At 47.9% G+C, this 22895-nt stretch overlaps 1 protein-coding gene across 6 annotated transcripts in view; it reads left to right on the top strand.

The window, feature by feature from the left end:
- The window catches only part of fsip1 (fibrous sheath interacting protein 1), an 803825-nt gene that overhangs the window by 25760 nt on the left and 755170 nt on the right, over positions 1-22895 (top strand). For 5 of the 6 annotated variants that reach the window (XM_072485060.1, XM_072485031.1, XM_072485067.1 and 2 more), the window contains 3 exons: positions 6177-6251; positions 10409-10484; positions 15619-15702. In XM_072485060.1, coding sequence (XP_072341161.1) covers positions 6177-6251; positions 10409-10484; positions 15619-15702 — 235 coding nt within the window. The remainder of the gene's footprint in view (positions 1-6176; positions 6252-10408; positions 10485-15618; positions 15703-22895) is intronic. The other variant, XM_072485039.1, reaches the window with a different exon arrangement.

Raw genomic sequence — 22895 nt, 5'->3', positions numbered from 1 at the left:
GGATGCTTGCACAGCAGCTCAGAAAGAGGGAGGCAGCTAGAGAGATAGGGAAAGTTATTGACGGGGATAGGAACTTGGTTGGGGACTCGGCGGGGGTGAGTAAGGCGTTTCGGGATTTCTACAGCAGGTTGTACAGGTTGGAACCTCCTGCGGGGCTGGAGGGGATGAGGCACTTCCTGGAGGGGCTGACTTTCCCGAAGGTGGACGGGGAGATGGTAGAAAGGCTGGTGGCCCCGATCGGGTTGGAAGAGATAGTGGAGGGCTTGAAGGCCATGCAGTCGGGTAAGGCCCCGGGACCGGATGGGTACCCAGTGGAGTTCTATAAAATGTTTTCTGGGATATTGAGGCCGGTGCTGATGATGGTGTTTAATGAGGCAAGGGAAAGAGGGGTTCTGCCCCCAACGATGTCACAGGCCACGATTTCACTTATCCTGAAACGGGACAAGAACCCGGAGCTAAGTCTTCTAGGTCGATTTCCCTGTTGAACGTAGACGCTAAACTGCTGGCCATGATTTTGTCCTCCAGGATTGAGGATTGTGTACTGAACGTCATTGGGGAGGAGCAGATGGGGTTCGTTAAGGGCAGGCAGCTGGTGGCCAATGTAAGAAGGATGTTAAACATGATCATGATGCCCCTGGAAAGTAGGGAGGTAGAGGTAGTGGTCGCGATGGATGCGGAGAAAGCTTTTGACTGGGTTGAGTGGGATTATTTATGGGAGGTTCTGGGGCGGTTCGGATTTGGGAGGGGCTTTATTGATTGGGTCAGATTGCTGTACCAGGCTCCTGTGGCAAGTGTACAGACGAACAGGACTGCTTCGGACTATTTTAGACTGCACCAGGGGATGAGACAGGGATGTCCCCTCTCCCTACTGCTGTTTGCGCTGGCTATGGAGCCGCTGGCAATTGCTCTGAGGGCCTTAAGGGGCTGGTCTGGAGTGGGGAGGGGGGGGGGGGGGTGGGGGGTGGGGGTGGGGGGGTGGGGGGGTGGAGCACAGAGTCTCGCTGTATGCGGACGACCTGCTTCTGTATGTTTCGGGTCCAATTGAGGGGATGGAAGAAATCATGGGAATTTTAGGGGAATTCGGCCGGTTTTCGGGGTATAAGCTTAATATGGGGAAGAGCGAGATGTTTGTGGTCCAGGCGAGGGGTCTGGAGAGGTGACTGGGGGAACTGCCGTTTAGATTGGTAGGGGACAGTTTCAGGTGTTGCTAACTCGCTGTTGTCTCTTAATTTGGCTCTGTTTAATTACGTTTGCTCAAGAGTCGCCAGGTATCTTTCGATACCGCCACAAGGTTCAAACCCGAATACTGGTCAAAGACTCGATACACCAGTTAGTAAGTTCTAAAGCAATGCTCATTTATTTACACACAGTCAAATAGTAGTGGACTCGCCAACACTAAGGGCATTCAGATGGTCTTTGGATAGACATATGGACGATCAGGGAATAGTGTAGATGGGCTTTAGAGTGGTTTCACAGGTCGGCACAACATCGAGGGCCGAAGGGCCTATACTGCGCTGTAATGTTCTATGTTCTATATACTTAGCTTCGGGTGCCCATTCAGTCAGAGGAACAATGGCCGTTGCTCGGTTCTGAGGCTGCTGGGTTGAGCTGTTTACAGGTTTGCAACTAGGAGTGTCTATCTCGTAGCGTGCGTTGACTTGGAACTTACTTGGTCTGGAGCAGCTTGGGCAGGTCTCTCCTCACTGAGAGCCAAGGCCAAGAGAGAGATTCTCTCTTGGGGAATCCTTTTTATACCCAAAAGAGCTCTGCGCGCTTTTGGGCATGACTTGAACTTGGCCGCAATTAATTGGGCCGTTTCCCAATCGGCCTTATCGATTTTCCTCCAATAGAGGGGTGGGTTCCCTGGTTGCTGGGCATGTCCTAGGTGGCCGTTGGTTTGCTTTGTTTTAGTCTCCTCTGGCGCTGGGGTGCCTGTCTTAGCATTGTTTACCTAAATGTTGCCTTTTGTTCCCGGGGATGGCTCATTAGTATGTAGATGGTTCTGCAGTACCGGTCTTGTCTGAGAGCTACAGCTCTAATCAACAGACAGACCTTGCACCTGCTTGCTTTTTCGGTATTGTCCAATTTTCCCTGCATTCTTTGCAAGGTGTCCATTTTGCAATCGGGACGTGGCCATCCCAAATGGCTACACCTTCCTGCATCATCCTTTGAGTCTCCATCAGGTCCCCTGGCCTGCCCTTCAAGACCTTTGAATATCCCTGCATCGGACTGCCTTGAGCAGAGTGCACCTCCCCTTCCAAATTTAATTCCCCAGCTTGACTGAATATTTCCGCTGTCAGCCAGCACTCTGAATTTGACCCATAGAACCCAACTTTGGACAGCACTGACCCCGCCCTTTAGCACCCTCATTTGGTTTATCTTCATTGACGGCCCTCATACTCCCATCCAAATCCAAGAGGCCGGGCACTTTCCACTGCGCATTTCCATGCCCGACATCATCTAATGTCCTCCTTAAAGCCCTGTTCCAGTCCTCCATGCCCATGTCCAAATCCCCCAGCCACCCCACTTCACCCTTGTCAGTCCTGATCCTCCATCCAAGATGCCATCCACTTGCTCCCCTCCTTTGTGCTGCGACGATCAACAAAAACAACTGCTTAACTCAAATACAACTACACATAGCACACCAACTTTAAATGAGGTTCCCGTTGGCCACTGACTTAATCATGAAGTTAGAACTTAAATTTTGAGAAGGTTTAAGATATGAGTATTCATGATGTGCAAATACATTACAAGTAAGATGGCGTGAGGCCGAAACATCCGCCGTCATAACTGTGACATTCCGGCTTCCATGTAATTGCCTGCCACATTGAGACATTCCGGCTTCCGTGTAATTGCCTGCTACATTTCCTGCCCCCATGTCACTGAGTATCTCTTTATACATGCTAAAATAATTGCCCAATGAATGACCGCCACCTGTATGCACCTAACATTTATTTATATACAATTAACACTGATGGTATCTGTGATGATGTGGAGATGCCGGCGTTGGACTGGGGTGAGCACAGTACGAAGTCTTACAACACCAGGTTAAAGTCCAACAGGTTTGTTTCGATGTCACTAGCTTTCGGAGCGCTGCTCCTTCCTCAGGTGAATGAAGAGGTCTGATCCAGAAACACATATATAGACAAATTCAAAGATGCCAAACAATGCTAGGAATGCGAGCATTAGCAGGTTTAAAAGATTTAATCACCTGCTAATGCTCGCATATTATTATTATTGCTCTTGCATTTGGTGTCAGATAGCTTTTTAAACGATTGCAGATCATCATCATAGAATCATGAAATTTACAGTGCAGAAGGAGGTCATTCGGCCCACCGGCCCTTGGAAAGAGCACCCAAGCCTCCACCCTATCCCAGTAACCCCACCTACCCTTTCTGGACACTTAAGGGCAATTTAGCATGGCCAATCTACCTAAACTTTGGACTGTGGGAGGAAACCGGAACGCCCGGAGGAAACCCAAACCGACATGGGGAGAAAGTGCAAACTCCACACTGACAGTCACCCGAGGCCGGAATTGAACCCAGGACCCTGGAGCTGTGAGGCAGCAGTGCTAATCACTGTAAAACCGTGCCACTCTTCAGCAGAAGTCACAAAACCCAGGCCTCATTGTTTTAAAATAATAACTGGGACAGTAATATTATAGCTGCATCTTTTTATTCTGAGCTGCTTTTGAGTGCGGTTTCTCCATTGGGACCTGTGATTGTGCAATTAAACCTTAGATTTTACTACCGGATGGTAATACCTTTTCTTTATTTTGAGAGATTGTAGACTGAATTATTTTCTCTCAGTTTTATCCTGAACCAATCTATACTCCTTTTTAATCTCTATTTCCTCTGTTGAAATTTGACCTCTCAGTTGTATTGTGTGTCTTTTCTTTCTCTTGTGTTTTTACACCTGGGTTATAACAATTGGATTTTGCAACGGATGTTTAAACAAAATTAGAGTGATTTCCCGCAATACGAGAGATTGTTTGGTTGAGAAGTTTGAGACAGTTGATTTGATGTGATAATGAGGACGGGCAAGTATCAGATAAATAAAATAAAAGACTGTTTCGACATAGGTCAGTTTAAACCTGGGCACTAGCTTTCATTCCTATTTCCTCCTTGTATACTTAAAGCAGAGACAAAATGTATTAAACAGGAAAATTATGAGATAAGTGAAAAGAATTGGGGTGAAACTCAAGTAAATGGGGGAAAAACAAGTTGAACTGAAAGAAATGAAAAGTAGAAAGGAATTAACAACCTTGAAATCGAAGAAAGGGAAAAATGAATTGGGATACGGAAGCGAAATAAAAGCTTAGAAATTAAGCAAAAAATGTATCAAAGTTTCAGATAGTAATGAGGAGTGACACACTGTATGAAATAAATACAATTCAAAAAATATCTCTGGATAAATTGTCACTTTCACTATCTAGCCAGTGGTTTGGCATGTTGGATCCTCCATCTGTTGTCCTATGTCATTTTTGTTTCATTACGGAGTGAAAATCCTGTAGGTTCCTGCCATGGATGAGCGATTTACTCCCAACTGCTTTCTTGTCGAGAGGTGGTGATGAAAATTTAGACTATGATGTGGAATTAAGGAGACCACTGATGATAAAACAAGTGAAGAAAAACAAGAAAGCAGGACTATGTGAGGAACTGAAAAAAGTCAAAGACCATGGAAGACTTTAGGGATACGTTGCACTGTTATCTGGCTTGAGTTTGTATTGTTATTTTAAGCAGCAGATTACACATGGATATGAATTCTAACAAGGCAGGACCAGGTCTTTATTGAGTGTTTGAGTGTCACTGTACAGTTATTCGCTCATACTTTTTTAAAAACCATTTTTATTTTCCTCTTTTTTCACATTTTCTTCCAAATCTGTACCCACCAACCAACAAACAATAATGAATACATTGTCAATCCCCTTAACAACAACAATCCCATCCTTCCATCAGAAATTTGGGGGGATGGAAAGGGATAGTGCGGGGGGTGGGGTTAGAGCATGAGGTGTCCTTGTATACCGATGACTTGTTATACATGTCGGAACCGAGTGTGTCAATATTGTAGCTGCTTCAGGTGTTTGGGTCCTTCTCGGGATGCAGGTTAAATCCAGACAAGCGTGAGTATTTTGTGTGGTCTCGGCAGGGGGTGGGGGGGACTACCATTCTGTAGGAAAGGGACTCCCTTTAGATACCTGGGGGTGCAGGTTGCTCGGGATTGGGGGTGGTGGGGGGAGTTTAGTGGGGAGGGTGAAAGCTGACCTGGCAAGGTGGTATGGTCTCCATCTGTCACTGGCGGGTCGGGTACAGGTGGTTAAAATGAACGTGTTGCCGCGATATTTGTTTTTCTTTCAGTGCTTGCTGATTTTCCTGCCAAAGGCATTTTTTAGAGAGGTTGAAGGAATGATTACCTCATTCATATGGGGAGGGAAGGTGGCCAGAATTAGAAAGGTGCTGCTACAGAGGGGAAGGCAGGCAGGGGGTTTGGGGCTTCCGAATCAGATGTATTATTATTGGGCAGCTAATGTAGAGAAGGTGTGCAGCTGAGTCAGAGGGGTTGATTCCCAGTGGGTAAGAATGGAGGAGAGTTTGTGTAGGGGGTTGGGATTGAAAGTGCTTGCAACAGTGCCGCTCCCAATGACCCCGGGGAAATATTAGCTCATACTTGCTTACAATCTGTACCTTTGATTACTCAATTCTATGCTTTTCATCAATCAATCATAGTGAACCAAAGGTGCAAGCATGTGATATCATAATAACAAACATTGACCCAGCAACATGATTTAGCCCTTCTTAATCTCTTCCAATCCTCTTGTTGTCCATTCAATCCCATTCCACATAAACACAAGTGGCCAGGCTGACATCTTCCCGACCATCACAGATATGGGTGAGTGACTTTTACACATTTTATCCCCTCTATCTCTGGAGACACATTTGCCTTAATTTTTCTTACATAATAATTTACAACCATGCTCAGCAGAAAGTTGTTTTAACTCCTCCCATGCTAACCCCGCAGAGTGCCAAAGACATTAAGGTACTCTGGTAGTGTGGGTCCTCATTCCCACATGATAGATATATTAAAGTGTAGTGTAATGCCAGGCTTGTTCATTCAGTGCAGATTATGAAGATGTATAGTGGTATTTTACTAAGCAATAAGTCCTGATCATTTGGTAGGAAAAGAGTGAGAAAGAGACTCAGAAGAAAGCCAGCAGCAGGAATATGAACACGGGAATCTCTGTTGCAGAAAAAGTAAGTTTTGGGAAAACAATTTCTTGTAACGTTTTTATTACTGTTTCTAAGTACAGATAATACACAATTAAAAGATAAAATATACAGCATTAATTTTTTTAAAATATAAATGTTTTTTATTCGGTTTTTGAACAAAGTATATTTACCGTTATGTACACAGTAAGATAATATATATATATATATATATATATAGAAGAGAAGGACACACACAAGCATACCAAAAAAAAAGTAATAATAAAAAATAAAATAAAGTAACTGGTAAGGTATCATGCACCAGCTCAACAGCAGCAACTCTGTACAATTGGCAATATTATTTACAGCACACAAGTAGGCATCTGTTTGTTTGGGGGGAGGGAGGGCGGGGGGGGAGGAGACTGGGGAGTTGGAGACTGGGGAGGTAAATATACATTTGGGTGCCGGAGAAATAATTACAAAGAGCAATACTCTAATGGGTCTGGTGTTGGTGTTGTCGCTTGCTTCTCCCGGATGGGTTTCGCTGCCGTTGTCGTCTCGCGCTCACCTCCGCTTCAGCCGTTCGTCCCGTCTTTCGCCTGGATTCTCCTTGCTCTCTGTTCCTGTAGATGCCAAGTTTGTTATCGTTTCCCATGCCCTCCTTCCGACTATCATTTCCCTGCCTCTCCCCCACCTCCCTGCTTCTCTCCTATTACAGTAGAACATAGAACATACAGTGCAGAAGGAGGCCTTTCGGCCCATTGAGTCTGCACCGACCCACTTAAGCCCTCACTTCCGCCCTATCCCCATAACCCAAAAACCCCTCCTAACCCCTTTTGGTCACCATGGGCAATTTATGATGGCCAATCCACCTAACCTACACGTCTTTCTCTCCCTCTCATGCCTTGGCTACTTTCCCCTGATTCTCGGCTACCTGCCTATTCTTCTTGTTCGTTGGTCACAAACAGGTCCCGGAACAATTGGGTGAATGGCTCCCACGTTCTGTGGAAGCTGTCGTCTGACCCTCGGATGGCGAATTTGATTTTCTCCATTTGGAGATATTCTGAGAGGTCGGACAGCCAGTCTGCAGCTTTGGGTGGTGCTGCTGACCACCAGCCGAACAGGATTCTACGGCGGGAGATCAGGGAGGCAAGGGTGTCCGCCCTCCTCCCGAGGAATAGATCTGGCTGGTCTGATACCCCGAAGACCGCTACTTTCGGGCATGGCTCCACCCTCATCCCCACCACTTTGGACGCTGCTCGAACAAGGCTGTCCAGTACCCCGCAAGTCTGGGGCAAGACCAGAACATGTGGGTGTAGTTGGCCGAGCCTCCTTGGCACCGTTCACATCTATCCTCCACCTCCGGGAAGAACCTACTCATATGGGTTCTTGTTAAGTGGGCTCTATGTACCACTTTTAGTTGCGTCAGCCTGAGCCTTGTGCACGTGGAGGTGGAGTTGACCCAATGCAGTTGACTCAATCCAGAGTCCCCACCCTATTTCAATCCCCAGGTCCTCCTCCCATTTCTTTCTTGTTGCGTCCAGTACGGTGTCGGCCCTCTCTACCAGTCGGTCATACATGTTGCTACAGTTTCCTTTATTTAGTATGCTTGCGTCCAGTAACTCTTCCAGTAATGTCTGTCGTGGCGGTTGTGGGTATGTCCTTGTCTCCTATCGTAGGAAGTTTTCGAGTTGCAGGTACCTTAGCTCGTTCCCCCTGGCTAGCTCGAATTTCTCCATCAGTTCATCCAGTGTTGCGATCCTGCCGTCCGTATATAGGTCCCTAACTGTCAGTGTCCCTCTGTCTTGTCCCCACTTTTTGAAGGTGGCGTCAGTCAGTGCTGGTGTGAACCTATGATTGTTCCAGATGGGGGCTTTGTTGGACATTTTGGTCAGGCCAAATTGCTGCCGTAGTTGGTTCTAGGACTGGAGGGTGGCTATCTCAACCGGGCTGCTGGAGTGTTTTTTGGGTGGGGATGGGAGTGCCGCCATGGCGAGGGCCCGGAGGGAGGTCCCCATGCAGGAAACCTCTTCCGCGTGCACCCACTTGGCTTCTGGCTCCTTGATCCATCCCCTTATTCGCTCGGCCGTCGCTGCCCAGTGGTAGAATTGTAGGTTTGGGAGGGCTAGCCCCCCCCTGGATTTTGTTTTTTGTAGGACCTTCTTTGGGATCCTAGTATTTCCCTTCTCTCCCCCCCCCCCCCCCCCCATACGAACACCATGATTAGTTTGTCTAGTGCTTTGAAACAGGCCTTAGGGATGTAGATCGGAATGGATCTAAGTAGCAAGAGATACCTGGGCAGTACATTCATTTTGATCGTCTGGACTCTCCCCGTGAGGGAGAGTGGGAGTGTGTTCCATCTTTGCAGGTCCTTTTTAACTTCCTCTGTCAGACTGGTGAGGTTCCATTTGTGGATCCCTTTCCAGTCATGGGCTTTTAGATCCCCAGGTAGTGGAATTTGTGTCAGGCTTGTTTAAACGGCAGTCCCGTTAGTGCTGCTCCCCCTACTTGTGGGTGTACCGGGAAGATCTCGCTTTTGCTCATGTTGAGTTTGTAGCCCGAGAAGGCGCCCAACTCTTTCAGGAGCGTGATGATTCAGTCCATGCTGCTTTGTGGGTCCGAAATGTAGAGGAGCAGGTCATCTGCATAAAGTGAGACTTTGTGCTCTCTGCCGCCCCTTTGGATCCCCCTCCAGCTTTTTGCTGCTCTGAGCGCAATTGCTAGTGGCTCAATCGCTAGAGCGAAGAGCAGCGGGGACATTGGGCATCCTTGTCTGGTGCCCCTGTGCAGCTGGAAGTATCGGGAGTTGGTGCTCAGGATTAATTATTTAATCTTTCATTCCTCTTCACTTGTTGAACCTTGAGACACAATTAAGATATCACCATTTTGTGTTGAGGGTGGTAAGGTATGGACATTGGCTTTTTAAGAAATTTGTACTATTGTATGCCAATCATGATGCCAGTTAATGTTTAACTCTAATTTAATGACAGTGGTATAATTCTGGAGATCAATACAGAAGCTGACACCCTCTTTTGACTTCCTACATCTGATCATGTGTTCAGCAGCAGGAAGGACTTCTACCAGCATTGGTTAACGGGATGATCAACCACATTCCAGTTAGTCACTGATATCTACTGGCTGTTACTGTAATTGTCGAAGATGGTTTCCAGAGCTATGTTATGTTGACAGGGAGTGGTCAAAGCTGAAGAGCTTTGTTCTGATTTCAAGGATTCTGCACAAACCACTTGGACTACAGCATGACCGGGCGAATGAACAGGACAGGCTGCAATAAGAGGGAGGAATGGGGGTGGAGGAGGGTGGGTGTTGTGCCAGGGGTAGTGGAAGAGCTCTCATCAAGAGGCCTTGTTTTTCCAGAGTGTTCAGGGAGCAATTCTCTCTGAATCCCAGCTAGGAACAGCGGACTGGGTTTTGAGGAGCCCGTCGGAGCAGGAAATAAGATGGTGTGCGGGTTCAGAGAACTGTGTAGGCTGCCTTGTGCCAGAACCCCAGCAGCAGGAAAATAGCTTCTGATTATGTCAACGGCAAGAACTTGGATATTCTGGTCCCGCCACCGATTTCCCAGCAGTGGAGGGTGCGAAAAATGGGAAACCCTGTTGCCAGTGGCGGGACCCCTGCCGACGTAAAACATGCTGGTGGGAGGAGGGTGGAGAGGATAAGGGAAGTCCGCTTGTTAGCTCAGTCTTTCTCCTCACATTGGCTGCCAGGCATGCTGAGTATTTCCAGTGTTTACTCTTTCTACTCTTTTATACCCCACCTTTTGACCAAGCTTTGGTCACCCTTCCAAATATCTCCTTTTGCTTCCTGTTCATTTTGTATGACAACATCTGTGAAATGGCTTGGGATATTTTTCCCCCATTGCATGCCCAATATGGATGCAATTTGTCGTTGTCAAGCTTCGTGATTCAATGCAATATTGCCAATGATGTCTGTACTGAAGAGGTAATATTATCTTTAAATTATGAAAGACGTTTGCTGGTGAAATATTCTTTGAGAACCTGTGATCTTCGAAGAACAGTAGAAATGTTTTGAAGGAAACTCAAGCTACTATTGCTAAAGCTGATAAATGAGAACACTTAATTTACATTTAAAATCACATTGATATTTGACAAGTTAAATTGAATTCTAAAAATCAGAAAACTGCAGCTGTGTGATGAAAAACGAAGCAATGATTTCTTTTGTTTCAGAGTGAGGAATTGGTGGAGTGCCCTGAAGTGGCAGAAAATACTAAGAGATTTCTAGCTTTGACGCCAACTGGAAATGGTGAGTGAGAGGAAAACCTGATGCAAGTTAATTGTACAAAATATAATGAAGAAAGTAAAAGTATTATCTTATGACCATACTGCTTCCTACCTCTCAGTATTCTTTGACATGAATGCGCAGGTTAGCAGGAATCCCATACATTGGCAACTCTTTAATATTTCCTCTTGCATCTAAAATTTAAACTTAAAAACTTCTCTGCCTTTCAAGGCCCCAGTTACTAAGCAACACCCACATGCCTTTTATTTATTCTTTAGCCCTCTCTAAGCACAATGGAAACACAGTTGGAACTTAGCCAACCTCCACACATATAAACACCTTTGTCCGTAGGGTGGTGTGATGGCACCGTGGTTAGCACTGCTACCTCACAGCACCAGGGACCCGGGTTCAATTCCAGCCTTGGGCGACTATGTGGAGTTTGCACTTTTTCCCCGTGCCTGCATGGATTTCCTCCGGGTGTTCCGGTTTCTTCCCACAGATGTGCAGGTTAGGTGGATTGGCCATGCTAAAATTGTCCCTTTAGGTCCAAAAGATGTGCGGGTTGGGTGGGTGGGGGTATGGGGTTGGGTTGGGCCTAGGTGGGGTTTCCTTTCAGAGGGTCAGTGCAGACTCGAAGGGCAGAATGGCCTCCTGCATTGTTGGGGTGATATGATTACGAAAAGCTCAGGAGACCCGAGAAGGTAAGTTAAACAGTATTTAATAAACCAGCACAAAGTAAACTCCAAAGGTCCCAACCGGGACTACCAATCACATGGGTCTCAGACCGGGCCAGCTTTCTTTATAAGGCGGATTTATGAGCCCCAGCTGGATGGAGCTGCCCACTATCAGGGAGATTATATTTCACGTGTCCCATGGGGAGCTCAATTTGGGTGGCCCTGTGGATCTCATGATGGTTATTACATCCAACATGAATCTAACTATAGGTTTTACCCTTCCAGGTACAGAAACATTAAATTAAACACACTGAAAACTATACCTTGGGTGGGATTCTCCGTCCCGGAATGCGTTCCCCAATGGGATGGAGAATCAGGCATCAGGGGAAAATCGGAATCGGAGACCGAGGTCCACGTTGCTCCGGCCGTGCATAATACAAATGGGTTTGAATGATCCATTTACATCTATTTGATGGGCCGGGCGCCCAATGCCTGGCCTTCCATGATTCTCCAGTCCCCGCGGCCAGGAATTACGTGGGCGCGGAGCACTTGTGGATTTTACCAGCGTGGCCCCGACGAAGGAGCCCTTGGCCCATTGCGAGATCCACCATGCCAGGGCCATTGCGAATAGATACCATCCAAGAGCCACCCTCCCCAACAATGCACTGCCTGCCCACACCTCCTGTGCCAGACCTCCCCCCTCACGCACCCTCCCGCCCCCCACTGGAACCCCATGTAATAGGGAGCACCCCACAGGAATCCCACGGGCGTGGGTGTGCTACCAGCAGAACGAAGAATCCCGCCGGCAGAGAATTCATCCCATAGTCATTCATTCAGATGCAAATTAGATACATTTCTTCCAGAAAATATCGTTTTGAGATGTATTATGGGAGTCATTTGAAATTAGACAAAGTTTAAATGCTGGGGCGGAACAGGTAACTTTTGGACTTGTGGTTCCCAAAACTCTCCAATATTGGGGTCTTCCTCATATCCTAGTCTTTTGCAGACTAATTGATTGCAATGATTAATCAACAGATCCATGATCATTGTATTGGGGGTTGGTTAGCTCAGTTGGCTGGACGGCTGGTTCATGATGCGGAATGATGCCAACAGTGTTGGTTCAATTTGTGTACCAGTTGAGGTTATTCATGAAGACCCAGCCTCCTCAACCTTGCCCCTCGTCTGAGGTGTGGTGACCCTCAGGTTAAATCACCACCAGTCAGTCTCAAAGGGGAGAGCAGCTTCTGGGACTGTGATGACATTTACATTCATCATTGTATCATGTGAGTATCACAAAGGGAAGAGTTGAAAGGGATGAGTTTTAATCATTTTTCATCTAGGGGTTCCTACATATGTGTACAGCCAACAAAGGTTGCTGGATGATAATCGTATATCAGAACCCCTTCTGCCTTCCTCTCCATCCTTCTACTTTCAATCAGAGATGATGGAGACAACACTGAAGCATTCCAATCACTAAGTGCATTCCAATCTCTCAAACGTGTGATTGTAATGCACTATTTGTGAACATGGGGGTTTCACACTTAGAGTCACTCATCCATGAAGGGAGATGAATGACTCAAAGCTGCAGCTGGTTTGTGGAAGCTGCCAATCACAGCCCACTACTAGAAAGGAATGAAGGACTTCCAGCTAATGGATCTGAGGTGGCAGCTGCTCTCCTTCGAGAATGGATACTTGTGGCCTCCAGGTAAGTGTTACAACTGTAATTTTGTTTCACTGCTCTGCCTGGCTTCCAGATACGGGTCTCTTTTCTGTGGGGGGTGGAGGGGGGGGGGGGGTCGGGTCCCTGTATTCAGAGGGTCCCTGTGGTGGGGGTACCCCTATTCAGTGGGTACCTGTGGGGGGGTCCCTTTAGTCAAAGGGTCCCTGTGTGGGGTCTCTATAGTCAGGGGGTCTTTGTGGAGGTTCCTTCAGTTAGGGGGTCCCAGGGGGGTCTCCCTATTATGGAGTTTTTTGTGGGGGTCCCCCTAGTTAGGGAGTCTCAGGGGTGGGGGGAGGACAGGTAGGTCACCCCCATACTTGGTAAGGGGGGAGGCACCCAGGCAATCCGGGGGTGGGGAGCTGCCTTGCGGTGCGAGCCAGAGGGGTTCCTTTGCGGTGTGAGCGGGACGGGTGGCTGGCCTTCACTATCAGGCCACCCACCTGAAATGGCGGTGCAATGGCGGGATTCCCTTGGGAATCCCTCGTATTCTTCGCCATGCATAAGTTTGCATGGCAAGGGATACGGAATTGCTTCCCGATTTGCGCTCCCAGGGGAATGTACATCTGTTGCGATTCTTCTCCGGTGGGAGAACAATAGCCTCCCAAATGGAGAATCTCACCTTTGAAGTGATATTTTTTTATTTCTACAACTTTTGATTTTGTTTCCAATTTTTTCTCTTCTTTCAGTTTATACTGATCTCGAAGCTATTTCCTCTTATTTTGTAATTTAGATTTTTACTTGATTTTAATATCCAGGAGAAGACGACCATCTCCATAAATATTAACAGTACTTTTCTGACCAGAACTGTGAAGGACAAAGATGTGTGCTGCTTTGAGTGGGCTTGCTCAATCTGAAGTCTCAGATTTCAGGGGAGCAGGGCTGGCATCAGAACCAGAACTCTGAGAACTGTTAAAGAGCAGGAATAGTCCAAGCTGGCACTGGGGAGAGCCAAGGGAGAGAGTGAATTGGAGATCCAGAATAATCCGATTCTAAAAACAGGATGGGAAGGAATGGAGACATCAACGTGCAAATGTTTGATCTGCTGTCCATAAATTCTGTCTTGTGACACTGACCCAGAGATGTCCAGGGCCATGAATGGGTGTAGTTTGTTTCTACGAGCAGGAATGGGAGTGCTTGAAACAAGGTAATTGGCTTTGCATTAGTGGTGATTAGCAGAGCAGTTGCGAGGTGGAGTTATTGGGTGCGATCTAACCGAATTGCAACAGGGACCGGAGTCGAGCGCGTTACCCGGCGCTCGCAGCACTGAGAAAGAGAAGGGAACCCTGTTGCAATTTGGGGCCTCCGCATGGAATGCCCCGCTGAGGCCACACTTAGTTCCATTTCCTGCACTGAGGATCTCCGTTCGCCAGAACTTCTGAGTGCAGGATGGCATCCCGATCTTTTGATCCCCCTCTGCGACCACTGGACACCCCCTTCCTCCCCATGCCCCAAACTCCTCTATAAGGGGTTCCTCGTCCCCCCGCATCCCACCTCACATGGGCAAGGCACCCCCTGGCCCTATCCCCAGCATAGGAAATGTGGCAGCCTTGCTCAACAAGTGCCCCTGGCATGCCATGTGAGCAATGCCAGGGTGGCACCCAGTGGCACTGCCATGGTGACAGGCTGGCAGTGCTAAGGTGCCCAGAAGGCACCAGCAGTGCCCAAGTGCCATCTGCCCAGAGGCCAACCATCTCGGGGCCTCCGATCCCCAGGAGACCAACTCAAGTGTCGTCCTGCCTGGCCTCCGTTCGGGTGGGCTGCAGCTGCTAGATCACACCCTATGGATCAGTTTAATTTATTTCCTCCAATTGCAAAAAATATTGTGCGTTGGTTAAGTGATAGTTTTTTAAATAAATTTCGAGTACGCAATTAGTTTTTTCCAATTAAGGGGCAATTTAGCGTGGCCAATCCATCTAACCTGCACATATTTGGGTTGTGGGGGTGAAACCCACGCAGAAATGGGGAGAATGTGCAAACTCCACATGGACAGTGACCCAGGGCCGGTATTCGAACCCGGGTCCTCAGTGCCGCAGTCTCAGTGCTAACCACTGTGTCGCATGCCGCCCCAAATGATAGTTTGTATTCGAGTGTAAAGTGGAATAGGTGTGAGAATGTCTAAGGGTGGCTATAAGCTTAATTAGAAGTGATACCACAATGCTTGTTTAAATACAGACACATATTGCCAAGCATTTTACATGGAATTACATAGGATTTTACGTCACAGAAATGCTCTTTGGTTCAGCGGATCTGTGCCAGTGTTTATGCTCCTTGATTAGTTATTAGGATTCTCTGTTCCCGCCAACAGCGCAACCCCATCCATGGGTTTCCTGGCAGCACGGGGTGGCTTCAATGGGAAATCCCATTGACAAGTGACGGGAAGAATGAATCTTGCAGCCAGTGAACGCCGTGCTGCCGAGAAACATGCGGCTCGGGGACCGGAAAATCCAGCCTCTTGTGTTACATTTTTGGTGCAATTTGTGATTAATATTTATTTTTCTTCAAAATCATTGAGAATTCTTTGTGGTGGTTCAAACATGGTTGAAGCAGATTCCATTAAATCTCTATCTTCCTGGAATGGATCAGTAGTTGGGAAGGTTATGAAGACTAATCTCTTGGCTCATGATTGTTTTGTAGTAAAAATGCACAAGAAAAACAACCATGGCAAAGTGAAATCATACTGCTAATTGCTATATAATTTCAATTTTTTTCTCTTCATATTCAATTCTGACCAATATGACCTTTCCTTTTGTTTTGCCTTCATCAGGAGACGATCCGTTGGTCACACCTATATTCCACACTCAACTCCCCATTGAGGAATATGAAAGGGATAATAGTGAAAGTGAGCAAGGTAAGAATTTGGCAGAATCCCCTTATAATATTAACTCTGCTTTTCCAGAGATAATGTGAATATAACCAAAAACTGTCTCGCTGAGCGAGTAATTTTAATAAAGGAACAAAAGCAGCAATCTCAAGTTACCCAGAAATGCATACACCCCCCCCCCCCTCCCCACCAACAGCGTGTTTCTCGGTGGCGGGAGGCTGCTTGCAGTTGGCTGGCAATGGGAACTTCTGGTCCCACTGCTGGCAATGGAACTTCCCATCGAATCCACTCCTTGCCTCCGGGAATCCGGCAGTGGGGGTTTGCCGTTGGCAGGACTGGAAGATATCGCTAGCGAGAACAGCCGGAAAATCCCCCCCCCAATATCTCTCCAGTGATGGAGCATAGTGTTCAGGGGTCAAGTCCCCTCTAGAACATCAGCAGAAAAACAAAGGCTAACAGTGCAGTGCAGTGGAGTGCTACACTGTTGCATGGAAGGGAGTCAAATTTTTTTTTAGACAATGCTGTCTTTGTCTGTTCAATACTCCTTCAGATAACAAATCACTGGCTGATCATTTGGGTATTCAGCAATGGATAACCTTTGTCTTCTTCAGTGGGATCTTAATACAAATCCTCCAAACACATCATGCTTCCCCAAACCATAAAGGTCAAATCTAGTAGCACATTGTAATATCCTAACAGATGGCGACCACCAAGTTGATTAACGAGTAACGGTTTATTAAAGTAATAACCATATACAGAGAGTGGGATAAAAGCTACTATGTTCCAAAACTCCAAACCCCTAACTGGGTGGAAAACCACGCTCCATCCCCAGGGTTCACGCACTCTGGCCCCATTGGCTAATCGGCTCACATGACACTCCAAATACTCACCCTCTTAAAGGGGCACACTACCACATCCCTTTAAATTCCTGATTACATTTTTCAATTAACAAAGGAACTATTTACAGAAATACCTAAGAGTCTCTCAAAACAGTCTCTTACAAGGTCAGTCAGTCTTGATCCTTTGAGAGCGACGCAATTCATTAACGGCTGCTTCAGCAGGAGAGGTAACTTCGGTTCGGACCTCAATGCGTTGACTCTGGATTAGCGAAGGTGCATCTGTGCAGGTAGTTTCCTCAGTTCCCCCTGAAACATTCCTGGGTTCATCCTCCGGGCAGCTTGCTGTGGCATCACTTTTATTTAAACTTGTTTCACTGACATGCCTACTCGGGCCAGGTTTTCCCATTGATTTTGTGCGCAGTTCTCTCCCCCTCAGATGGTCCAGGTATTTTTTTAACTTTCTCCATTGAACATCTACCTCTCACAATACTGGACCTGTGTTTGCAACAACTATTCCCAGGATCCAATTTGGCCCAGCACCAAAATCTCTCACATTTACCAAATCATCCAACTCAAACATTCTTTCAGCTTTCTTTGTGTTGTGATGTTTCTTCTCTTCAATCTATTTAGCCTCAACCTTCCCCGCCAATTCGGAAATGTAAGATCCAATCGCGTTCTAATGCTTCTACCCATTAGTAACTCGGCGGATGTAACACCTGTGCTGCCATGAGGCTTGACCGGCCAGTCTGATTTGCAGAGAGGCCGATGACTGACTGTTTCATCATGGCGGCTTTGAATGTTTGAACGGTGCACTTAGCCGCCAGTCAATTTGAAGCCTCCTGGCCTGCGTCGCCCACTGCAAAATCTTCTCCTTGTCCATGAAATGGTGCAGCCACACCACCATTGCCCTCGGTGGCTCCCCCACCTGTGGCCTCCTCGGGGAATGAGCTTCGGGTCTATCAGGACCTGGGTGTGGAGCTGGTGAAGAGGAGAGCCGGGTTCAACTGGGTAAAGACTGCCCTCTTCAAGGAGAGAGTGAAGTTTGGGGTTTTGTACCCTGCCCGTTTGTTGGTGACGAATCAGAGGCAAGTGTTTTATTTTGACTCGCTGGAAGAGGCGATGGATTTTTAAAAATATTTGAGTGCCCAGTTCTTTTTTCTTTCCAATTAAGGGGAAATTTAGCATTGCCAATCCACCTATGTGCACATCTTGGGTTGTGGGGTTGAATCCCACGCAGGCACTAAGAGAATGTGCAAACTCACATGGACAGTGACCCAGGGCTGGGATCGAGCCCCGGACCTTGGCGTCGGGGGGCAGCAGTGCTAACTACTGCGCCACCCAAGAGGCGATGGACTTAATGAGACTGGGAGGTGTGTGAGGACACTGAACTTTGGAGAGGAGCTTTGTGTTTATGGTGAAATGTCTGGGGTGGTATTTTGGGGTGGGTTTTGACGGGGGAGCGGCGGTGAATGTATTTTTTGTTTGGTGGTTTGGGGGAGCAGGTGGATTGAGGATGATGGGGAGGTTACAGGCCTTGGGCGGGGGCCACCATGCTAGCTGGGCGGGCTAGTTAACGGAAGTGAAGTGGGGGGTTGCCAGGAGGAAGATGGGGGGGGGGGGGGTTGGCGGGAATGGGGTTAGTTCTTAGATTGGGGTGGGGGGGAAGGGATGCTTTCAAGTGTGTGGCTGGTGTGGCCAGCTGGGAATACAGAGATGGCGGTGGACATCCGAGGGTGGGCCTGGGGGGATGCGTGATGTGGGCCAGGGGCTGGCTCAGGAAGGGGTACAGCTGATTGACAGAAGAGGGAGGTGGGTAGCCCCCGACCAGACTGCTCAAGTTGAATGGGGCAGTTAAACAGCCCCTTGTGTTCATGCACCTGAGGGGTCTGAAGGGGGACATGGTGTTTTTACAGGAGACACATCTGAAGTTGGGAGATCAGACAAAGCTGAGGATGGGATGGGTGGGACAGGTGTTACACTCTGGGCTGGATATGAAGACGAGGGGCGTGGCGGTGTTGGTCAATAAGAGGATGGCGTTTGAGGAGCATTGTGTCAATCCGATGGGTAGGTATGTGGTGGTTAGTGGGAGCTAGAGGAGTGCTGGAGTCCTGGTTCATGCTTATGCCCCAAATTGTGATGATGTGGTTTTCATGAGGCGGGTGTTGGGGAGGATTCCGGATTTCGATATGCATCGGATGATTATGGGGAGGGGGATTTTAACACAGTCCTGGATCGGTCGAGCCCGAGGTCATTGATGAGACCGATTGCGGCAGGGAGCTGAGGGAATTCATGGAGCGCATCAGGGGGGTGGCTCGTGGAGATTTGGGAGGCCGAGGGCGAAGGAGTTTTCATACTTCTCCCATGCGCACCGGGTGTGTTCCCGGATCGATTTTTTTCATAATGGACTGGGTGCTGCTGACGGGGGGCCGACTCGGGGTCTTCAGTGATCGTGGTCTTTGACCACACGCCGCACTGGGTGGATTTGCGGGTGGTTCAGGGTAGGACCAAGCGGCTGCAGTGGAGGTTAGATATGGGAGAGGACTGCCAGTCGGCGTTATGTTGAGGTGAATGATACGGGGTAGGTCACAGCTGCCATGTTGTGGGAGGCACTCGAGGCTGTAGTTAGTAGGGAGTTTATTTCGATTTGGGCGTACAGGGAGTGGGTGGAATGGGAGGAGAGGGCAAACCTGGTCAATGAGATCTTGAGGGCAGATAAGAGGTTCTTCGTGGCGCTGGAGGAGGGGTTGTTGAAGGAGCGACAGAGCCTCTACATGGAGGTTGGGTTGGTGTCGACGGGGAAGCCGATAGGGCAGTTGTGGAGGGCCAGAGGGATAGTGTATAAATACGAGGCGAAGGCAAGTAGGATGCTGGCCCATCATTTGAGGGAGATTGGTAGAGGGAGGGCCAAGGGAGGTAAGGTGGTTATGGATCCGGAGGGGTGAATGGGCATTTGAGGTCTTCTATAGGAGGCTTTATGATTTGGAGCCCCTGAGGGGGGTAAAGCAGAGATGAGGTGGTTCCTGTAAGAGTTAGAGTTCCCCAAGGTGGAGAGGTGGGGGAGCGGCGGGTGCAGGGCCTGGAAGCCCCGATTGGGCTGCAGGTGATGGATGGCATGGGGGCGATGCAGGCAGGGAAGGCGCAGGATCCGGATGAGTTCCCAGTGGAGTTTTAGAAGAAGTTTGGGGTGGAGCTAGGTCACTGCTGGTGAGGGTGTATAATAAGGTGAGGGAGAGGGGGGGTCTCCCCCTACTTTGTCGCAGGCTTCTATCTTCTGATTCTTAAAACGGATAAGGGTCCGGAGCAGTATGGGTCATACCGCCCGATATTATTGTTAAATGTCGATGCCAAGTTATTAGTGAAGTTGCTTGCATCGCGGATTGAGGACTGTGTACCGGTGTTGATTGGAGAGGATCAGACGGGTTTTCTATAAGGAAGGCAGTTGTCGGCAAATGTCCGGAGGTTACTGAACGTGACTATGAATCCCTCGGCGGGGCAGGAGGTTTAGGTAGTGGTGGCAACTGACGCGGAGAAGACTCTTGATCGGATGGAGTGGGCATCTTTGTTCGAGGTGTTGGGGAGGTTCGGGTTCGGACAGGAGTTTGTGGATTGAGTCTGGTTGCCGAATAAGGTGCCAGTGGGGAGTGTGCGGATGAACCGAGTGAGTTTGGGTACTTTGGGTTACAGCGGGGGACGAGATAGGGGTGTTGGCTCTCCCTGTTGCTTTTCGTCTTGGTGATAGAGCCAGTGGCAATGGCGCTCAGGGCAGTGAGGAAGGAATTGGAGGGGATTAAATGGCGGCGGGGGGGGATATTGAATATAGTGTTTCATTGTACGCAAATGATCTGTTATTATATATTTCGGACCTGTTGGGCTGCATTGGGGGGGATCATGGGGATTCTCCAGGAATTTGGCCAGTTTTTGGGGTATGAATTAAATGTAAGAAATAGTGAGGTGTTCCCGATCAATGCTTAGTGGGCAGGAAAGGAGGTTAGGGGAGCTACTGTTTAGGGTGGTGGGGATGGGCTTTAGATACCTTGGTATCCAGGTGGTGTGGAGCTGGGCCCAGCTGCACAGGTTGATCATGGCGATTGATGGAGGGGATGAAGGCGGATTTTAGGAGGTGGGATGTTTTGCCATTGTTATTGGTAGGGCAGGTACAGACAATTAAAATGACGGTGCTGACTAGGTTTCTGTTCATGTTTTAGAACCTCACTGTCTTTGTCACTTTGAGAACAACATCACCCTGTCTGCTCAAACATAGTGGTTTGAAGTGTATTTGTTTCAATGCCAGAAGTATAGCGGGTAAGGCAGATGAACTTAGAGCACTTATTAGTACTTGGAATTACGATGTTGTGACTATCGTGGTTAAAGAAAGGGCAGAATTGGCAGCTGAACGTTGGAGGATATAGATGCTTCAGGAGAGATAGAGGTGGATGTTAAAGGGGTGGGGGAGTAGCATTACTGGTTAAGGAGAATATTATAGCCGTACTGGGTGGGACATCTTGGAGGGCTCATAAAATGAGGCAATCTGGGTAGAGCTTAGGAACAGGAAGGGGACAATCACAATGTTGGGCATTAATTACAGGCCTCCCAACTGCCAGTGAGAGATAGAGGAGCAGATAGGTAGATAGATTTTGGATAGGTGCAAAGGTAACCGAGTCGTTGTGGTAGGGGATTTTAATTCCCCCGATATTGACTGGGACTCACTTAGTGCTAGGGGTTTGGATGGGGCAGCGTTTCTAAGGTGTATCCAGGAAGCCTTCTTGATGCAATATATCGCTAGTCCAACTGGGGAAAGGGCAGTACTGGATCTCGTATTGAGAATGAACCTGTACAGGTGGTTGAGGTTTCAGTAGGGGAACATTTTCGGAGTAGTGACCACAATTTCGTAAATTTTAGGGTGTGCTTTTGGACAGGGATGAGGATAACCCTCTCGTTAAGATGCCAAACTCGGGAAAGGCAAATTACGATAACATTAGACAGGAATTGAAGAATTTGGATTGGGTGCGGCTATTGGATAAGAAATCAACATTGGACAGGGCAGCACGGTAGCATTGTGGATAGCACAATTGCTTCACAGCTCTAGGGTCCCAGGTTTGATTCCAGCTTGGGTCACTGTCTGTGCGGAGTCTGCACATCCACCCCGTGTATGAGTGGGTTTCCTTCGGGTGCTCCCGTTTCCTCCCACAGTCCAAAGATATGCAGGTTAGGTGGATTGGCCATGATAAATTGCCCTTAGTGTCCAAAATTGTCCTTCGTATTGGGTGGGGTTACTGGGTTATGGGGATAGGGTGGCGGTGTTGACCTTGGGTAGGGTGCTCTTTCCAAGAGCCGGTGCAGACTCGATGGGCCGAATGGCCTCCTTCTGCACTGTAAATTCTATGATATAATCTATGATACATGTGAGAATTTTTCAAGTGACAGTTGATTAGAATTCAGAAAAGTCACGTTCCTGAGAGAATGAAGGATAAGTATGGGAAGTTTAGGGAGCCTTGGATAACGAGGGATATTGTGAACCTCGTCAAAAAGAAAAAGGAATCTTTTGTACGGTCTAGAAGGGTTTGAACAGTCAAAACCCTGGAGGAGTATAAAGAAAGTAGGAAGGTACTGAAATTAGGAGGGGTCATGAAAAGTCCTTGGCAAGTACGATTAAGGTGAATACCAAAGCTTTTTATTCATATGTAAAAAGCAAGGGGGTGGCCAGGGAAAGTATTGGACCACTTAAGGATAGTGGGGGAATCTATATGTTGAGCCAGAGGAAATGGGCGAGGTACTTCATGAATACTTTGCATCAGTGTTCACTAAAGTAAGGGACTTTGTGGAAGTTGATTCTTGGGTAGGGTGTGTGGACAGTCTGAATCATGTTAACATCGAAAAGGAAGAGGTATTGGGTCTTTTAAAAGATATTAAGGTAGATACATCTCCTGGGCCAGATGGGATTTATCCCAGAATACTGAGGGAAGCAAGGGAGGAAATTGCTGGGGCCTTGACTGCAATCTTTGTATCCTCATTGGCTACAGGTTAGAGCCCAGAGGACTGGAGAGTAGCTAATGTTGTACCGCTGTTTAAGAAAGGTAGCAGGGATAATCCTGGAAATTATAGGCCGGTGAGCCTCACGTCGGCAGTAGGTAAATTATTGGAGAGAATTCTCAGGGACCGGATTTATACCCATTTGGAAACAAATGGACTCATAAGCGATAGACAGCATGGCTTTGTGAAGGGGAGGCCGTGCCTCACTAACTTGATCGAGTTTTTTGAGGAGGTGACAAAGATGATTGATGAGGGGAGGGCGGTGGATGTTGTTTACTTCAGTAAAGCCTTTGACAAGGTGCCTCATGGCAGACTGGTACAAAAGGTGAAGTCACATGGGATCAGAGGTGA

Source organism: Scyliorhinus torazame, chromosome 2 (genome assembly GCF_047496885.1).
Source record: "Scyliorhinus torazame isolate Kashiwa2021f chromosome 2, sScyTor2.1, whole genome shotgun sequence".
Classification (NCBI taxonomy): domain Eukaryota; kingdom Metazoa; phylum Chordata; class Chondrichthyes; order Carcharhiniformes; family Scyliorhinidae; genus Scyliorhinus; species Scyliorhinus torazame.
Note: the sequence above shows the minus strand (reverse complement) of the source record. Positions and strands in the feature narration are given on the sequence as shown.